We start from the raw sequence: 19,644 nt of genomic DNA, 5'->3' as shown, positions 1-19,644 counted from the left end.
AATCCAGATTATACACAAATCTCATTGTAACTCGACAACGGTTAAAGCTGAAGCTCTGTTCAAGAAGATGCCTTTTAATCTGCATAGGAAAAGCTGAGCCTAGGCCCACCCACTTTCTAAAAGTACTTGGCAGGGCCAGGAAAAATGCTGGAGGTCACCATAGTGCCCCATGGGCAGCATCTTGGGGAACCCCTGAGCTAGAGCTCTGATGCAGCAAAGCAATGCCTATTTTATCAGTCTAGAAGTCTCTGCAGAGGACAGCAACTAGGAACACTAAACCCCTGGAGAAAGTGACCTGTGGTTGACCCAAGGCAGCTGAAGTCCAGAATTCCGGCCCCCACAATACTTTTTGCCTTCCATTCTCTCCATGAGCTGCCCACGCATGTCTGCCAGGATGCCGTCGCCCATAATTACAGTTAACCATTCACTCCTCAACACGCCAAGAGTTCTCCTAGCATTTATGACCCGCTTTCCCCCAAAGAACCACCTTGCTCACTGTCATACCCACTTTACAGGTTCAGTCAAGCTATCAGCTAAGCTAGTCCCTAAACATAAGTTTGGGGCCAAACGCTTAATGATTCTTGCCTGAGGCTCCTGCTATAGAAGCCTAACAGGCAGAAATTCAATGGGTGTAGCTTTTCTACGCATGGTAGTACAGATCTTAGCTTTTCTAGAGCTGGTAGTAAAGGTAAAGGTAAAGGTATCCCCTGTGCAAGCACCAGGTCATGTCTGACCCTTGGGGTGACGCCCTCTAGCATTTTCATGGCAGACTCAATACGGGGTGGTTTGCCAGTGCCTTCCCCAGTCATTACCGTTTACCCCCCAGCAAGGTGGGTACTCATTTTACCAACCTCGGAAGGATGGAAGGCCGAGTCAACCTTGAGCCAGCTGCTGGGATTGAACTCCCAGCCTCATGGGCAGAGCTTTCAGACTGCATGTCTGCTGCATTACCATTCTGCGCCACAAGAGGCTCCAGAGCTGGTAGTACAGATGTGCAACATCGGCCTGTCACTGTTACCCTCCTAAGAGTGTTTCCTAACAAAAAGATCTCTTTACTCTACCCCACTGATTCCAAGATCTCTGCTCACACAAGTGTAATTGGAAAAGTTGATTAGCCCTATTCTGATGCTACTTCCACTGGAATCCAAGGGCACATCAAGGACAAATGTTTGATTATTCCTTATTCTTAAATAAATGCATGCCACTTTAGCTATTACAGCTCCTCACTCCCCCATCTGTGTTCTGAGAATTATAGTCTGGGGAGAATTCTCAACTAGAGATACCTGTCTCTCCCCCCAAAATTGCAGTTTCCTGGGAGAGGAAATCAGAGTTCTGAATTGCTTTGAACAGCAACATACACAGCACCAAGCTGGGAAACATTTCCACACCACCTTCCTCTGCTCTTTTCTGATTTCTCCAAGGACCACCATTTCCCTCTCACCCTCTCTCTACCCTTAAAGAGGAAACTCCAATAGGGACGGAGGAGAAAGATGAGAAGTATCCACGGCATCTTTGCAATACTAATTGTTCCATTTCATGCCGCGTTTACTGTCTTGATTCCAACGGCACTTTAGAGACCAATAAATTTTTCAGGACAGAAACTTCTGGAAACTTAGTGTATTTATGCTGCTACCTGGAAAAATATGTAAAAATACGGGGTTTGAAAATCACGCATGGAGCTGTACATGTACTGAATGTAATATGAGAATTACTGAACACATGAATAAAGAAAAATCAAGCATACACTGTTCACAGAGTGTACAAGCATTCACCGTAACATGGACTGGACTGATGTAGTAGATAGAAAGCTTGATTCAGCATCCTGTTGCTGGCCCTCCAGAAGAACTGGCTGGCCCCTGTGTGAGGCAGGAGGCTGGACTGGAGGGAACCTCCCTGGTCTGACCCAGCAGGGCTCTCCTGATGTTCATATGAGGGGAAGGCCTCGGCCTCCCTGCCCTGTTGCTGGCCCTGCAGAGGGACTGGCTGGCCCCTGGGTGAGGCAGGAGGCTGGACTGGAGGGACCCTCCCTGGTCTGACCCAGCAGGGCTCTCCTGTGTCCTTATGAGGGGAAGGCCTCGGCCTCCCTGCCCTGTTGCTGGCCCTGCAGAGGGACTGGCTGGCCCCTGTGTGAGGCAGGAGGCTGGAATGGAGGGACCCTCCCTGGTCTGACCCAGCAGGGCTCTCTTGTGTCCTTATGAGGGGAAGGCCTCGGCCTCCCTGCCCTGTTGCTGGCCCTGCAGAGGGACTGGCTGGCCACTGTGTGAGGCTGGAGGCTGGACTGGAGGGACCCTCCCTGGTCTGACCCAGCAGGGGTCTCCCATGTCCTTATGAGGGGAAGGCCTCGGCCTCCCTGCCCTGTTGCTGGCCCTGCAGAGGGACTGGCTGGCCACTGTGTGAGGCTGGAGGCTGGACTGGAGGGACCCTCACTGGTCTGACCCAGCAAGGCTCTCCTAATGTTTATTTATTTGTTTGTTTGTTTGTTTTGTTATATTTATATACCACTCTCCCCAAGGGCTCAGGGAAGTTTACAGGAAAAGATACAAATAACATATTGTAACAGGTGATAACATTATAACAACAATAACTTAATATGATCATAACAATAACATTAGTAAATGGAATTGCAAGAGCCTCAGCTCAACTCTTACTGGGACCCAGTGGGTAAGGCTGATTAGTGTCAGTTGTAGTAGGAGGGGGAGGCTTGGGGGCCAATTGGAAGCGATGGTTTGGGTTGACCTCAACCAAATGCCTGGCGGAGGAGATCCCTTTTGCAGGCCCTGTGGGACTGTTTAGGTTCTGTCAGAGCTCTTCTGATGTTCTTATGCCTTTAAGTGGGAAGCACATATGAACTGATCCTTATCTAGTCCAGCATTCTATATCTACAGCAATTAAATAGATGACCCTGGAAGGGCCCAAGCAGGACAGGGAATACTAGCTCTCCTCCTCTGAATATTAATCCTCCACTGGGATTAATATTCAGAGGTATGCTGCCCATGAACCTGGAGGTTCTACGTAACTCTCACAGTGAATATCTATGGATACTTCTGGTCTCCATGCATTCGACTAAGCTGTACTGTCTTTGATCAGAATATCCGGGTTGTTTTATTCAGTGACACCCCCGCCTTCAACACACACATCTAGGGAACAGGGGAAAAAAGAGTTCCAAGAAACACAGACCGCCTTCCTGCCTATACCCCCAAAAGAGTCTTACGCTCTGCCACCTCCAACTGGCTGCGGATCCCTGGCCCCAGAGAAGCATGTCGGACCTCAACAAGGGCCAGAGCCTTCTCGGTTCTGGCCCCCACCTGGTGGAACGAGCTCCCTGAGGAGATCAGAGCCCTGCCCGAACTTCCACAGTTCTGCAGGGCCTGCAAGAGGGAGCTCCTCCACCAGGCATTTGCTTGAGGCCGACCGACTCAGAACACCTGCTGGTCCCCCCCAGACGCCTGCCCATGACTCTCCCAAAGTTACTGTTAATTGTTATTATATTATAATTGTGGTTTTGTAATCTTTTGATGTTTCTTAAAGTTGTTTTGATGTTATGTAACGTTCCATGTAAGTTATAATGTTCTGTGTAAACCGCCCAGAGCTGCAAAGAAATGGGTGGTATGCAGGGTCAGCCTAAGCATCCCTGACAAGGGTTCATCCAGCCACTGCTTGTCGTCTGCCATTGGGGAGGCAGCTCACCACCGCCCCACACAGCCAATTCCACTGCTGTACTACTTATACTGCAAATAAATTTTTTCTTTTGTAATATCTACTCCCTTCCTGCCCATAATTTAAATTCCAAGTCCTCTCCTCTGCTGCCAACAAGAACATCTCCCTGCCCTCCTCTGACAGTCATGCTTCCCCACACACGTGTCCTCTTCTCCACGCTGAAAATTCCGAAATTTCTCCAACTTTTCTTGTAGTGCTTAGTCTTCAGGCCCTTGGTCATCCTCATCGCTCTCCTCTGCACCCGCTCCGTTCTGTTCACACGGGATACCTCCCTTCAATCGATGGAATGCCATGGACGACTACGCTTAGGGTGCGGCTGTCCAACCAGTTCCCTGTCCACCTAACTGTCCTAGAGTTTAGTTCACCGTCCTCCAGTTTACTCATCAGGACATTGTGGGGAACTCTATGAAAAGCTTTGCCGAAAGCCAGGAAAACAACATCAACAGCGTTCTTGCGATCCACCCTCTCCACGCTAATACGCAGATTTCGTAAACCCCTCACGGGTTCCCCACTAGTTAGCTTTTAGCCAGTTCAGTGTGGAGAGCCAGTTCGGTGTAGTGGTTAGGAGTGCGGACTTCTAATCTGGCATGCCAGGTTCGATTCTGCGCTCCCCCACATGCAGCCAGCTGGGTGACCTTGGCCTCACCACAGCACTAATAAAGCTGTTCTGACCGAGCAGTGATATCAGGGCTCTCTCAGCCTCATCCACCTCACAGGGTGTCTGTTGTGGAGAGAGAAAAGGGAAGGCGACTGTAAGCCACTTTGAGCCTCCTTCAGGTAGAGAAAAGCGGCATATAAGAACCAACTCTTCTTCTTCTTCAATCATATCAGGGCTCTCTCAGCCTCACCCACCCCACAGGGTATTTATTGTAGGGAGAGGAAAAGGAAGGCAACTGTAAGCCGCTTTGAGACTCCTTCGAGTAGAGAAAAGCGGCATATAAGAACCAACTCTTCTTCTTCTTATAATTTTTTTTAATTCTTTTCACTTCTACCCCACTTTTCCCCCTAACGGGGATCCAGCATAGTTCACATCATTCTTCTTTCCTACATTTTATCCTTTTAACAACCTCGTGAAGTACGTTAGCCAGAGAACATGCGCCTGGCCCACGGTCACCCATAGCAAAGTGGAGATCTGAATCCGGTTCTTGCAAATCCTATCCGACCCTAACACTGTCACCGCACTAGCCCTCAACGAAAACAGGGAAAGCCCAAAATGTTAGTCTTTCATTGCAGGGAAGGTACTCCAGCCCTCGATCATTCTGGTTATAATTTTAAGCGTCTGTTCCAGTTTCACAACAGCCGATTTGAGATCGGTCAGCCAGAACCACACACGACAGAGATCATAACACTCCAGGCAGTTTCACTCTCAAACATTTGTCATAATCCTTAGAATGGAATTTGCCTTTTTCTCAGCCGCCCGTGCAGGGCTGACATTTGTCCCACTATCCATCATGACCCTCTTTCCTGATGTCACGGCCAGTTCAGGCCCTTTTTATGTACATCCGAAGCTATGGTTGTTGCCTCAGCATGTATCACTTTACATTTGCTGACAGGGGACCTCGTTTATCGATTTGTTGCCCATACGCCAAGGGTAAAGAGATTCCTTTTTGGAGTTCTTCGGCCGCTGCCTGGACTTCTCACCACCCAGAATAATTTGGTGTTGTCAGCAAACATGGCCGCTTCACTGCACAGACCAGGAATTTAGATCCTTCTAGGAACCAATTAAATAGCGCCAGTCTTAATACAGATCTTGGAAGGGCCCTCCTGCTTGCCTGCTTTCCCACGGAGAGTGTTTGTACTTTCTACTCCCCTTTAATGCGTAACAGGTCTTGTTCTCAGAAACAATATCCACTAAATCTGCTCATGAGCTCATGGGCAAGAGAAAAGCTCTTCTGAAACGGAGGTATAGAACACCTACTGAATCATTCTTATTTCGACGTTGGCTGACATTCGCAAAGAAATCCCAGAAGGCGGATGAAGCAGCCCTCCCCTCTGCGGAAGCCATGTCCATCCTTACACAGCGAGGCTTTTTCTTCTTAATGACTCCAGCTTTAATTATGCTTTCAACCAATTGACCTAAGACAAACATTAGACTAACAAGCCTGTAATTTCCTGACTTCTACTGGAGCCGCTTAAAAAAAAAAAAAAGAAAACTTGGCCAATTTCCAGTCCCTAGCATGGAACCAGACTTCTTTAGTGACAAATTTTGCAAGGAGGTCGAGTCTGCTTTTGAATTCCAAAGAACTCAAGGGTATTTCCTGTCCACACACAGTAAATTCTTAATTTTAAGCCTCAAGTTCAAGACCCTGCTTGTCCACAAAGTTTCTGAGAGACATTAGATCAGTCATCCTTTCTTTTTCTCCAGCCTACCCCACAGGGTTGTTGAGAGGAGTAAACGGGACAATAAAGCCACCCTTGCATGCCAGAGGGCATGTAACAGGTTCACTAGAAGCAAGCCCAAATGGGATGCAAATCTGGTGAGGCAAAACGGTTAACCGTAATCTCCATGACATACAACACTAAGCCACAATCAAATTTCGAACAGGTAACCCCTGCATAGGCAATTGCATTTCAGAGGGTTTTTTTTCCTTTTAAAAGAGTGCAACAACTCTTTTTTTTTGGGGGGGGGGTACAACTGCAGTAACACCCCACTGAGGAAAACTCTATTCTCCCTAGCCAAAAAGCCCCCTTTGTTTTCTGCCCACCAACTCCTTCAATACACACAACAGCCTCCCATTCCCTTTATTATCTGAACAGATACAGTTGTTCTCAAATTCACACCGGGAGCTATGTCTCCCCCCAATATCCCATGTTGCCGCCCCCCCCCCCCAATATGCCTGGGCTGAGAAAATCCCCTGGGGAGAGACTGCAAGTAAAAAATTTTAATGGAGGCCATATGTATTTGTGTGCCTCCCCCCCCTCCACCGCCAGCCTCTGCTAAATGCCCAGAGACCTTGGAAAACTGCATCTTGGATTGGAAGATGAAAAGGAAAGGGGGGGGGGGTTGACAGAACAGAGGCTCTGCAATTGCATTTGACCCCCAACCTTTTCTCCCCAGACCCAACATCTCACATATGCTGCCCTCTGGACCCCTATCTCTGTGGGAACATTGGACTGGAATGATTGTTCCTGCCTCTCCCACTTGTGATAAGGAAATGGCTCTTGAAGCAATTAAAGGGGAGGGCAACGCTGGGAGAAGGAGGGCTTGAGGATAGTATCTTACCCCCATACTTGGATATTTCCCCAACTCTGGTGAGGGGCATGAAGAGGCAGAATGCAGAGCTGCCACCCTAAAGTAAGAGAATTTGGCCCCAGAAACATGTACACAAACGTATGCTTTTAAAATTGCTTTCTTTTCTGAAGACAAACGGGAAGCTACAAGAGCAATTTAGCGGGACAAATGGGGGGGGGGGGGAGATCTCCAATTCCAGGATTAAAGGGGTGGGCAACAGAGGGGGGTTCCCTTTTGAAACTAGAGGTGCAAACCCACTAATTCAGGGGTAGTCAACCCATGTGAAATTCACTAGCACATTATAGTGAAGTCCAGTGGCTTTATGAAAGGTTTCCAGGGGTAGTCAAACTGCGGCCCTCCAGATGTCCATGGACTACAATTCCCATGAGCCCCTGCCAGAAAACGCTGGCAGGGGATCATGGGAATTGTAGTCCATGGACATCTGGAGGACCACAGGTTGACTACCCCTGCACTAATTGACAAAGCTAATGGTAAACCGCTGTTTTTTTCCCCCCAAACAGGAAAAAAATGTTTCAAGCGAGACATAAAAATCATAATTTCCTCCGGGAAACTCTTTCCGCTTCCCATGTCTCTCCTGATTTCACCCCAACAGATCTGCTTTGCCTCGAGGACACCGAAGCCGGAGACCGGATTCCTCGGGAACTCTCTGGCAGGCCGCGTCTTCACAGCTGGTTAAGAAACGTTTTTTGATGGAGGGGGGAGAGGGGAGGGAGTCCGTTGGCAGAAACCTCAGGAACATGATTCTGCGGGCTTTGCAAACACTCGCCAGATTTCACATCCTCAAGCGAGGGGGAGAAAAACAGAAAGGGGGAAGCCGACATGAGGCAGAGCAGAAATGGGCATCTGGTGGCAAAGATCCTGCTCGGTCTGCACCCCCAATTTCTCTTCCCCCACGGCCTTGTTCAGTCAGGTCCTGTTGCCCCCCCCCCAAAAAAAGGTCTCCAAAACAAATTGCTGTCCCAGACAAATCCCAATGGCAGATTCCCCATCCCACTGCAAAACCTGCCCACGGCCTCAACAAGAGGTCTGTTGGGGTGGGGGGGAGCCAAACCTGAGTCAAATATCTAATTCCATACGTAAGCATGCCTGTACACACCTATGTACCTCTAGCAGAGACCCTAGTTAGCTTTTTTAAAAGTTGTTTATTCTTTTCATTTCTCCCCCTCCTTTCTCCAATGCGGTTTACATCGTTCTTTCCTATATTTTGCCCTTTTAGCAACCTTGTGAAGTAAGTTAGCCACAGAAAATGCAACCGGCCTACAGCCACCCAGCAAGCTCCTGCAGCGGAGTGAAAATTTGAATATGTATCCAGCGGATTCTAGTCCGACGCTAATCATGTCAAGGGGTCACACACCCATAAAATTTGGATCCAAGTATATGGGGGGGTGGAGATAGCAAGGGCTATTCCTTTGCAGGAAATGGCCTCAACAAGGGGGGGGATTACGACTCCAACCTCCTTTTTCTTCTACTGGGGTCATGGTGGTGCCCGCCTCTTTGTGGCTGTCTTCCTTCTCCACCCCCCACCCCCCAAATTCTCCAGCTCCTTTGATCTATTGGGAGGAGAAAGGAAGGGCCCTCCCCCTTGATCTGTCTCCCTTTTTCTGTCTGTTTTTGCCTCAGGCTCCCGCTTCCTTTTTTGGGTCTGATGGAGCAAAAGGAAGTATGAGGCCAGTCTTGTCACGGGCTCTCCCTCGCGGGGGCCTAGATTGTGAAACCCAGGGCAAGTGATTACATAGGGGCGGAGAGGAGAGGCTGGCAGGCCCAGCTCCCTGCTCGAGGAAAGCCCCCCCTCCCACCAAGGTCTCACTATTACTGCAAAAAATCCCCCACCTGCATTCCCATGTAAGCCAGAAAGCCCCATCCTGCCAAATCCGTCTAAAATGCCCCTTGTGGGGGCTCCACTCAAAGCTACCCAGGGAACTGCTAACGGTGTGCTCAAGATCCCATGTGAGCCCCCCCCCCCCCCTTTGCCACACATCTTGGTGCAGCAAATCTGCTGTTGCTTAAGGATGTCACCTGCCAGGAGGGATCCCCTGGTTTTAGAGCTCATCTCCCGACTACAGACTACAGAGATCAGTTCGCCTAGAGAAAATGTCTGTCTTGAAGGCTGGACTCCATAGCATTGTACTCCCCCTGAGGTCCCTCCCCTCTCAAAATCTCAGCTCCACCTCCAAAGTCTCCACAGAATCATAGAACCACATAGTTGGAAGGGACCTCTGGGGTCACCTAGTCCAAACCTCGCAGAATGCAGGAAATTAATAACTACCTGTCCGGGAAGGGACAGAAATTCACAACTACAGTGACCCTAATTCCATGGCCAGATGATGCTACCCTCCCCAAACCAGAATCCCTGGCCAGTCTGGCCTGGAGGAAATTCACCTCCCCTGACCCCAAAGTGGCGATTGGCCTTTCCATCCCTGGCCACGCAAGAAAGGGCCACAAGAGCCAAGCGCCAGGTATTTCCCAACCCAGAGCTGTGTGCCACAATTGCTCAGAATAGGCCCTCTGAACCGCCTTCCACACGTTTCCCAAGAGTTCAAGAAGGGCTACAGGGCTAGGGGTGTGAGCCAACACTGGGCAGCAGACCAGCAAAAGGAGATCTGTTCTGACACTGCAGCCCTTCTTCAAATGCAGGGAGTGTCCAAGAAAAAGGCAGAGCCGGAGAGTTTGAGTGCCCCCACCTTTTGAGCAGGACGGTATTAGCCTGAACATGCACCACCACCCTGCCTCCGCCCTTTGAGCTGGAAGTCAGAACTCCTGTTCTATATGCAGGCAAAGATTCTCACTCGCTTCCTACACAAGTAGCCTTCAGGGTCAACCGAACCCTACATGTTTGCACAGGAAACAGAAGGTCTGTCTGTAACCCGTGACCCTAGCTGAGATGGCATCCCTTCATTTTAGGGCTCAGAAGCAGCCTCCCTACCCAAGCAAATGTGCACTGAGACGGGGACTAGGTTGCATTGACACTATTTGGCAAGACAGTATCCTAGTCCTCATTGAGGCTGCTCTCTCTTTGAACAGTCTCAGCAGAGCTGGTTTCCAGGTGTGCGTCCCCAGTACGAACCCCACGCTGAGATGACGGAACTGGGAACCCCCTCAGGAAGCACCAAACCAAGAGATCTGCTAGAAACCACTACTCCCAAAACCCGTCAGTTATACGGTGAGCACCCAGTGCTACACATAACATGGTCAACCATAGAGTTGGAAGGGACCATACAGGCTACCTCATCCAACCCCCTGCTTAATGCAGGATCAGCCTAAAGCATCTTTGATAAGTATCTGTCTACCAACTGCTTGAAGACCACCAATGAAGGGGAGCTCCCCATCTCCCTAGACAGCCAATTCCACTGCTCTGATCTACTTTGGCTGTGAAATTCTTTTCCCTGATATCTACCCGGTAACATGCTATATGTAGTATAAGCCCGTTACTGCAGGTCCGATCCTCTGCATCCAACAGGAACCGCTCCCTGCCCTTGGCAAGAAATTTCCTTCTTGCACACTATTTTGGCCTGAAAGATTTATAAATATTCACACAAGCTCCATGCTCCATGTATAAGACACACATGCGTTTAGGGGGAGTCAACATAGCCTCCCCTCTTTTGCATTTTTCTACATCCCGCCTTTCTCGCTCAAGGGGTCCCAAAGCGGCTTACAGTGTTCTCCTCTCTTCCCTTTTAGCCCCACAACAACCCTGTGGGGCGGGATAGGCCGAGAGTAAGCAATCAGCCCAAGGTCACACACACCTTGCACTTCCATGACGGACTCGGGATTCGAACCTGGGTTTGCCCACCTCCTAATCTGACACTTTACTCGCTACACCACACCAGCTCTCCTACACATTTAAAATGACAGAGCACAAGAGAGGTATTTGACAGTAATCCCCCCCAAAGCAACACTTCTTACCTACAAGCAGCATAGTTAACTCCCTGTCAACACTCTATAACAGGGGTAGTCAACCTGTGGTCCACCAGATGTCCATGGACTACAATTCCCATGAGCCGCTGCCAGCAAATGCTGGCAGGGGCTCATGGGAATTGTAGTCCATGGACATCTGGAGGACCACAGGTTGACTACCCCCGCTCTATAAGAAAGAACCGAAGAATTAACACACAAATCGTTAAAGGAGGGGAGCGATCCAGAGGCAATCAGGTTAGTCAGGCAAGGAAGGGAGGAAACAATGGTGTGTTTATGGGGGGGGGGGTACTGAATTGAACCCCACAGTGCCTTAGAATGGCCAGTTTTGGGGCAATGGAGTGAGAGACAAGCACAGAAGGAGGCCACGCAGGAATTAACAAGAATTAATAGCTCTGAGATGTTACGCTTGAGACAGATCATTGGGTACTTGACTGAGCCCATGGGGACAAATTTTCACCCCCAAAAAGGGTGAAATCCCAAGTGGAGAACGGGGCGGCAAACAACCCCCTTCAAAATTGTAGGGGGGAATCTAGAGGCACTGGGCACCCCAAAGGTGCCTCAAGAGCAAATCTGCCCAACCCACACCCCAGGAATCCATATCGACAGCATCCAAAGCATGCAAGGAATTCAGAGATACCCTTCCGTTTCCAAATCTTTCGCAAGCTGATCTGCTATGAATCAGGAAACAGGATTCTCTCCCTGACATCAGCATTAATGTGGAGTGCCCAAGGATGGTAGGGGAGGGTCCCAAACAGTATGTGTGTTGGGGGGGGGGGAATCCTTTTTTTCTTTTTAAGTTCACATTTATTCATTAGGCTTTTTGACCATCCCTCCCCACAAGTACGCAGTTTGAATAACAATCATAAAACAATATTAAAAGTGCAGTAAACACATTAGAACAGGGGTAGTCAAACTGTGGCCCTCCAGATGTCCATGGACTACAATTCCCATGAGCCCCTGCCAGCATTCGCTGGCAGGGGCTCCTGGGAATTGTAGTACATGGACATCTGGAGGGCCGCAGTTTGACTACCCCTGCATTAGAACATGGTAAAGCCATTGGGGTGCCTTTGCATGGTTATGCACACACACACACCCATTGGTGGATCCCCCTGGTAAAACAGTGGGGAAACAGAGGTGCAGCTTCATCCCCCCACCCCCGACCCAAGATAATTAGCATGAAAAAGCAGAAAAAGGTAAAGGAGGTGGGTGGCTTTCCCATCTCCAGTTTGTAAATATGAGAATTAGTTTCCAAAGGAACAGAATTTAGGAGTCCTACGAGACAGAAGAGGGGGGGGAGAAAGAAGGGGAAAAAGTTCAAGGAGATTCTCTCCAGGCTAAAATGCATAGCAGCACCTAAAGCCGTCCCATAGCCCCAAAGCAGAGGAAAACCCCATAAGAACTGCAGTGGGGTTTGTAGTGAGATGGAGGGGAGGGGGGGGAACGGTACGGTAATCCAGGAAGGGCTCTTGCAAAAAGAAAAGTTAGAGAAGAACCAGGAGGGCGCCACTACTTACTCCCATTAGAAAAGGGGGTTTGTTCGCTCTTTTAACAGAATTAAAATCCAGGGAAGGGACAGGGCATCCGTTTCCCAGGAAAAATTTGAAAGAATGCAAGGAGGAGGGGGGGGGAAGAGACGGCAGGAGGACCCACTGGGAACGCAGCTTCCCCCGCAAAGTGGGGCCAACCCAACCCCCTGAACCAAAGCAACTGGGGAGGGGGGGGGGTTGCATAGAGAGGAAAGCGGCTGTGTTTTCCAGGAAGAGTTTGCAAGGCAGAGGGGAAGGAGGCGGGAGGGGGGGAATCTTTCCCTGCCCCCCCCCGCGCCACTTCTCACCTCGTCCCACTTGATGAACTTGCTGCCCTTGAGCAGGGTCTCCGGGACCCGCGGGGGCTCCAGCTGGAGCGCGTGGACCCCCGGGCGCGCCCCGGCCATGGCTGCGCGCAGCTCGCCCGCGGGACCCCCGCGCAGCCCGTGCGGCACCTCCTCCGCTTCTGGGGCCGCGGCGGCTCCTGCTGCTGCCTCTCCCTGGCCCGGGAGGGGCGAGGCGGGGACTGGCGCGGGGGTGGGACGGGGTGGGACGGGCCCGGGCGGAGACGTTTAAAGGGACAGCCGGCCTCCTCCTCGGACGGCAGGCAGGGCGAGAGGAGGGCGCACGCGGAAGGCTGCCAGCCGGCGCCTGCTTTACTCGGGAGTAAGGCCCCGAGTAGGGCGCGGCCGCGCTCTTTCGAGCGAGGATCGGGCTGCTTAGGGAGATTTGCAAAGGGTGTTTCCGAAGTATGAATGGTATGGGGACGGGGGGGGGGGGGGGGAGAGAGGCCTTTCTCCCGCATTCTAGAACTCGGAGCCGTCCAATGAAAGTGGCGCACGATGGAGAAGAAGGAGAAGGAGGAGAAGAAGAAAGCGCCCCTTCTCCCAGCGTAGAATTCACTTACGGATCTCTCTACCGAAAGATCTGGCCAGGGCTGCCAGAGCTTTTTGTTGCAAAGTTAGAAGGCTTAAAAAAAAAAGAAGAAGAAGTTAGAACTGTTTGGAAAAAAAGTTAAGCAAATTGTCAGGTCAGCTATAGGTCAGGAAAAAACCTCCCCGTACAGAGGCAGTCTATCCCGTCCCCCAGTACCATCGCCTCCCTCCACTGCAGAGTTACAGAGGCTCAGTTGGGATATATCGTTGTTGTATGTTTTAATTTTAACATTGATAGTATGTATTGTTGCATTATTTTTATCTGTGATGCTACCTCCCCTGAGACTTTGGGGAAGGACAGGTTATAAATGTATTTATCATTATTATTATCCTGATAATTAATTACCCCACCTTTCTTCCAAGAGCATGAACTTCTTATTTCTGAACAATGACCATGCTGACAGGAGAACTAGAATTCTTACCCTCCCACAAACACACACACACACTGTTTTGGGAGATTTGAAATTGAGAAAGGAATAAGGTTTTGTATATTTGCGCCCTTAACAGCCATTCAAAGAGAAGAGACCCATCAGGGTCTCTCAGTCGCAAGGACTAAACAAAACCTCATGTTTAGAGGCAGTGCACCCATGAATACCAGTGCTAGGGGAACAACAATTAAGGTACTCTTAATGTCCTGCCTGCAGGCCTTCTGGGGCCTCTGTTTAGCTGCAGCATGAAAAAAGATGCTGGGACTATATTTTATTTATTTTTGTATTGATATGCCACCCTTCCTGCATGGGTCTGGGCTGCTATTGTATTAATCCCCCCCCCCCCCAAATAAGGTAAAGGTAAAGGTATCCCCTGTGCAAGCACCGGGTCATGTCTGACCCTTGGGGTGACGCCCTCTAGCGTTTTCATGGCAGACTCAATACGGGGTGGTTTGCCAGTGCCTTCCCCAGTCATGACCGTTTACCCCCCAGCAAGCTGGGTACTCATTTTACCGACCTCGGAAGGATGGAAGGCTGAGTCAACCTTGAGCCGGCTGCTGGGATTGAACTCCCAGCCTTATGGGCAAAGCTTTCAGACAGCTGCCTTACCACTCTGCGCCACAAGAGGCTCTCCCCCCCCAAATAGTGATACCTAATAAAACAGCAGCAGCAGGTTCAAGATGGGGGTTTCTTCATACAATGTGTAATTAACATACGAATCTGAAGAAGAGTTGGTTTTTATACCCTGGTTTTCACTACCTGACAGAGTTTCAAAGTGGCTTGCAATCGCCTTCCCTTCCTCTCCCCACAACCGAAACGCTGTGAGGTAGATGGGATATGGGAGAGACCAGAGAGAACTGTTAGAACAGTTCTAACAGGACTGTGACTAGCCTGAGCCCCCCACCCACCCAGCTGGCTGCATGTGGAGGAGTGAGGAATCAAACCTGGCTTGCCAGATTAGAAGCCATTGCTCTTATCCACTTGACTACACCAAGCGCCTCACTACCACAAGATTAATTGCTGCAGGCACTAATTTAAAAATAGGATTTGACAGATTCACAAGCGGGTCCACCGTGCTTTCCTAGGCAGATCCAGGCAAGTATCCATGTTTGAATCAGTAGAATAAAGTTGGAATCCACTGGCTCCTTCAGAACCAGCAGAGTTTCATTCTGCTTGTAATTTTCTTGGGCCTGCACAATTGTTCACAGACAGTGAAAGCAGAATTCCTCAAGCCTCACATATAGGGGGGAAGGTAGTTGCCCAGAAGCGGTACTTAAGACCGGAGACGGATAAGTAACTGAGTGGAAAGGAAAGCTATGATTGGATTAAAGCAGTTGGTTAGCCCTGTGAATAGCAGCAAATTTGCAGAGAAATAATAGTTAAACAGATGTGAGAACTCTGTTTAAATCCAATTTTATCTGTACTTATCACTCAGTTACATGCAACTTGACCGTAATGAGCCCATCCTGGCAACTAAGCACCCCTCCTCACTATCTGTAAGGCTTAAGGAAATCTGTTTTAATGTATCTGAAGAAGTGTGCATATACACAATAGCTTCTACCCAGAATTAAACTTTGTGGGTCTTCAAGGTGCTGCTGGGCTCAAATTATCTTAAGCAGGTACTGCAAATGATGCCTACATGGAACCTCCATGTACAGAGGAAGAATACCTCCAAGTAACTCCTTGCGGTTCAATATCTGCAGAAAACCAGGCCATGGTTGTCCATTTCCAGGAGGCAATTTGGGGCTGCTAAAATGTTTGGACTCAGAAGATGGACCTGCAGTCTAAATCAGCAAGCTTGTTATATTTTTAAGAAGGTGGACTATGTTCTGTTGCTGGAAGTTATTTCCAAATAACTGGAGGAAAGACTCTTTCCCTGCCCTCTTAGTTTGCTTGTTTTTTTGGTATACAGGAGATTAGGACTATTGGATTGAAGTTTTAAGGACCTAACAAAAGGGGAAAACCTCCGTTGGGAATAGCAGTGCTGGATCTTTAAACAGTGATCACATAGTTTTTTGGGGGGGAGGGGAGGGGTGCTAGTTCTTTAACATTTTAAATGTTTGAGAAGGACCAGATTAAATAAAATTTGATTACTTATTCATTTCAGATGCAAGGGTGTTGGTCCTTCAAAGGACAGAGACATGCAATCCACTACAGGCTGATTGGCATTTTTTGGGACTGAGCTGAGGCAACCAGGCAATTTGAATATAACGTCAGAAGAGGCCTGCTGGGTCAGACCAGGGAGGGTCCCTCCAGTCCAGCCTCCTGCCTCACCCAGGGGCCAGCCAGTCCCTCTGCAGGGCCAGCAACAGGGCAGGGAGGCCGAGGCCTTCCCCTCATAAGGACACAGGAGAGCCCTGCTGGGTCAGACCAGGGAGGGTCCCTCCAGTCCAGCCTCCTGCCTCACCCAGGGGCCAGCCAGTCCCTCTGCAGGGCCAGCAACAGGGCAGGGAGGCCGAGGCCTTCCCCTCATAAGGACACAGGAGAGCCCTGCTGGGTCAGACCAGGGAGGGTCCCTCCAGTCCAGCCTCCTGCCTCACCCAGGGGCCAGCCAGTCCCTCTGCAGGGCCAGCAACAGGGCAGGGAGGCCGAGGCCTTCCCCTCATAAGGACACAGGAGAGCCCTGCTGGGTCAGACCAGGGAGGGTCCCTCCAGTCCAGCCTCCTGCCTCACACAGGGGCCAGCCAGTCCCTCTGCAGGGCCAGCAACAGGGCAGGGAGGCCGAGGCCTTCCCCTCATAAGGACACAGGAGAGCCCTGCTGGGTCAGACCAGGAAGGGTCCCTCCAGTCCAGCCTCCTGCCTCACACAGGGGCCAGCCAGTCCCTCTGCAGGGCCAGCAACAGGGCAGGGAGGCCGAGGCCTTCCCCTCATAAGGACACAGGAGAGCCCTGCTGGGTCAGACCAGGGAGGGTCCCTCCAGTCCAGCCTCCTGCCTCACCCAGGGGCCAGCCAGTCCCTCTGCAGGGCCAGCAACAGGGCAGGGAGGCCGAGGCCTTCCCCTCATAAGGACACAGGAGAGCCCTGCTGGGTCAGACCAGGGAGGGTCCCTCCAGCCCAGCCTCCTGCCTCACACAGGCCAGCCAGTCCCTCTACAGGGCCAGCAACAGGGCAGGGAGGCCGAGGCCTTCCCCTCATAAGGACACGGGAGAGCCCTGCTGGGTCAGACCAGGGAGGGTCCCTCCAGTCCAGCCTCCTGCCTCACCCAGGGGCCAGCCAGTCCCTCTGCAGGACCAGCAACAGGGCAGGGAGGCCGAGGCCTTCCCCTCATAAGGACACAGGAGAGCCCTGCTGGGTCAGACCAGGGAGGGTCCCTCCAGTCCAGCCTCCTGCCTCACCCAGGGGCCAGCCAGTCCCTCTGCAGGGCCAGCCACAGGACAGGGAGGCTGAGGCCTTCCCCTCATAAGGACACAGGAGAGCCCTGCTGGGTCAGACCAGGGAGGGTCCCTCCAGTCCAGCCTCCTGCCTCACCCAGGGGCCAGCCAGTCCCTCTGCAGGGCCAGCAACAGGGCAGGGAGGCCGAGGCCTTCCCCTCATAAGGACACAGGAGAGCCCTGCTGGGTCAGACCAGGGAGGGTCCCTCCAGTCCAGCCTCCTGCCTCACACAGGGGCCAGCCAGTCCCTCTGCAGGGCCAGCCACAGGGCAGGGAGGCCGAGGCCTTCCCCTGAGGTTGCCTCCTGGCTGTGGGCTTCAGAGGTGGACTGCCTCTGAACTGTGGAGTTTCACCGCAGTCCCCTTGGATAGCCGCCACTATCTATCCTCCATGAATCTGTCTAATCCCCTTTTGAAGCTGTCTATGCCTGTGGCCATCATTACACCCTCTGGCAGCCAATTCTACCTTTTAAGCACTCCATGAGTAAAGAAGCATTTGCTTTCGTCTCTCCTGAATCGCCTGTCCATCAGCTTCATCGGATGCCCTTGAGTTCTACTTCTGTAATTGAGTTCTATAATTCAATTTATAAATCACCCCTCCCTAGAGACGGGCTCAGGGCAATTCACAACAGTAAACTATAAAAATACCATCAGAACATGCCTAAAACACTCCCTGTTGGTGGTGGAGACTGCTGGCAAGTTGGTAGGGTTTTCAAGGGAAGAGATATTCAGAGGTTTGCCATTTCCTTGGGGGTCTCTCACCCAAGGACTAACCAGGGCTGACCTCACTTAGCTTCTGAGATCCAATAAGATGAGGCTAGCAGGGCTATCTTAGCCAGGGTCCACTCTCTCTACCCTGTGGATAATTTTACAAACCTAACTCACGCAGAGAGCCAGATGGAGGACAGGGATGGCCAAACTGTGGCTCTCCAGATGTCCATGGACTACAATTCCCATGAGCCCCTGGTTCACAGCAATTGTAGTCCATGGACATCTGGAGAGCCAGGGTTTGGCCACCTCTGATGGAGAGGGCTAAGAGCAGTGGCTTCTAGTCTGGAGAACTGCTCTTCCACCTGCAGCCAGCTGGGTGGCCTTGGGCCAGTCACAGTTCTCTCAGAGCTCTCTCGGTCTCACAGGGTGTGAGGAGAGGAAAAGAAGGTGATTTGAGACTCCTTCCGGTACTGAAAAGGAGGATATGAAAAACAACAATTCTGCTCTTTTTCCCCAGCCCTCAAGTCCCATCAAGCGCTGAACCATGGCCTAGCTTACTCAGTACGCTGGACAAGGCACCAGAAATCAACCTGCTTTTATTCATAAGGGTGTTACGGAGCGATAATGAGTTTTGATGGCAGGAACCGGCAATCACAAAGTGCACTTTAAAAACCTAGATAAGTAATAATGCTTTGTTATGTTCCAGACTCAAGGATTTCCCCTTGGACAGAGAGACCTCCCGGTGGCATCGTGCTTCCTCATGCAACACACTGAATGGGATCACAGCTTTAAAGCCAGCTTGGCTGTAGTCCCACAAAGGACGCAACCTTCCTTTTCAGACTCCCAGAGAATGTAAACAGGAGGGAGGGAAGGAAAGCGATCCAGGCCTGACCCCACGAAGGCACTCTCTTCTGTGTACTTGAGGAAACCCTGGAATGCTGGCAGGAAAACCAAGAGGCTCTTCTTTAGAAAATCACAGTGCGGATTAGTTACCTTTGAATGAAGTCGCGAGTACCTGTGGCAAAAGAAGGGTTTTCCTTTTTTTAGAAGTATTGGTTATTCTTTATTATTGATAAGGCACCTCACATCCCCCCTTTTAGCTTTCCTGTCACTGGGACACATGGCCGAGACAATTGACACAAAAAGGACAAATGTTAAGAGGGTAACGCTGCAAGCTGAAGATTAATAGGGCCAGGTGAACCCCGTGGACCCCTATATCACCTGACAGCTGCTGAATTAGGCGGGCTCAGTACCTCCTTTCAGCCAGCATGGTGTAGCAGATAAGAGCAGCAGCTTCTAATCGGGCCAGCTCCCCCACATGCAGTCAGCTGGGTGACTTTGGACTGGTCACAGCCCTATTCTCACAGAGCAGTCCTGCCAGTCACAGTTCTCTCAGAGCTCTCTCAGCCTCACCTACCTCACAGAGTGTGAGGAGAGGTAGGAAGGCAATTGTAAGCCGCTTTGAGACTCCTTCAGGCAGTGAAAACTGGGGTATAAAAACCAAGTCTTCTCCTTCTATGTTCCACAACCCCGGTTGTCTTGTCCAACTGTTCTTCTAAGTCTTGATGGGTTTTACAAGCATAGGGGGGACATCAGCATGGGGGTGGAACAGAGAGGAACACATGAACTGGGTGAGGAAGGGGGGAAGCCCAGTTGAATCTCAGCTATCCTAGGCTCATCCATAGGTTTGGTGGAAGGGTGTTGTTTTGCAGGCCCTATGAAATTTTGTTATCTTCATCATGGCCCAGATCTCTATTGGCAACTCATTCCGCCTGGCAGGAGCCATGG

General features: G+C 50.7%; 1 protein-coding gene across 4 annotated transcripts in view; it reads right to left on the bottom strand.

Annotated features, from left to right (window-relative positions):
- PLCB3 (phospholipase C beta 3) overlaps window positions 1–12,932 on the bottom strand; it is a 75,807-nt gene extending 62,875 nt beyond the window's left edge. For 2 of the 4 annotated variants that reach the window (XM_077324202.1, XM_077324203.1), the window contains exon 1: window positions 12,720–12,932. In XM_077324202.1, coding sequence (XP_077180317.1) covers window positions 12,720–12,818 — 99 coding nt within the window. In that variant the 5' untranslated portion in view covers window positions 12,819–12,932. The remainder of the gene's footprint in view (window positions 1–12,719) is intronic. The other 2 variants (XM_077324204.1, XM_077324205.1) reach the window with 1 other exon arrangement.
- Between the last annotated feature and the right edge of the window lie 6,712 nt (window positions 12,933–19,644).

The sequence above is a fragment of the Paroedura picta genome, chromosome 1 (genome assembly GCF_049243985.1).
Source record: "Paroedura picta isolate Pp20150507F chromosome 1, Ppicta_v3.0, whole genome shotgun sequence".
Classification (NCBI taxonomy): domain Eukaryota; kingdom Metazoa; phylum Chordata; class Lepidosauria; order Squamata; family Gekkonidae; genus Paroedura; species Paroedura picta.
This window is presented reverse-complemented; position numbering and strand designations above follow the sequence as displayed.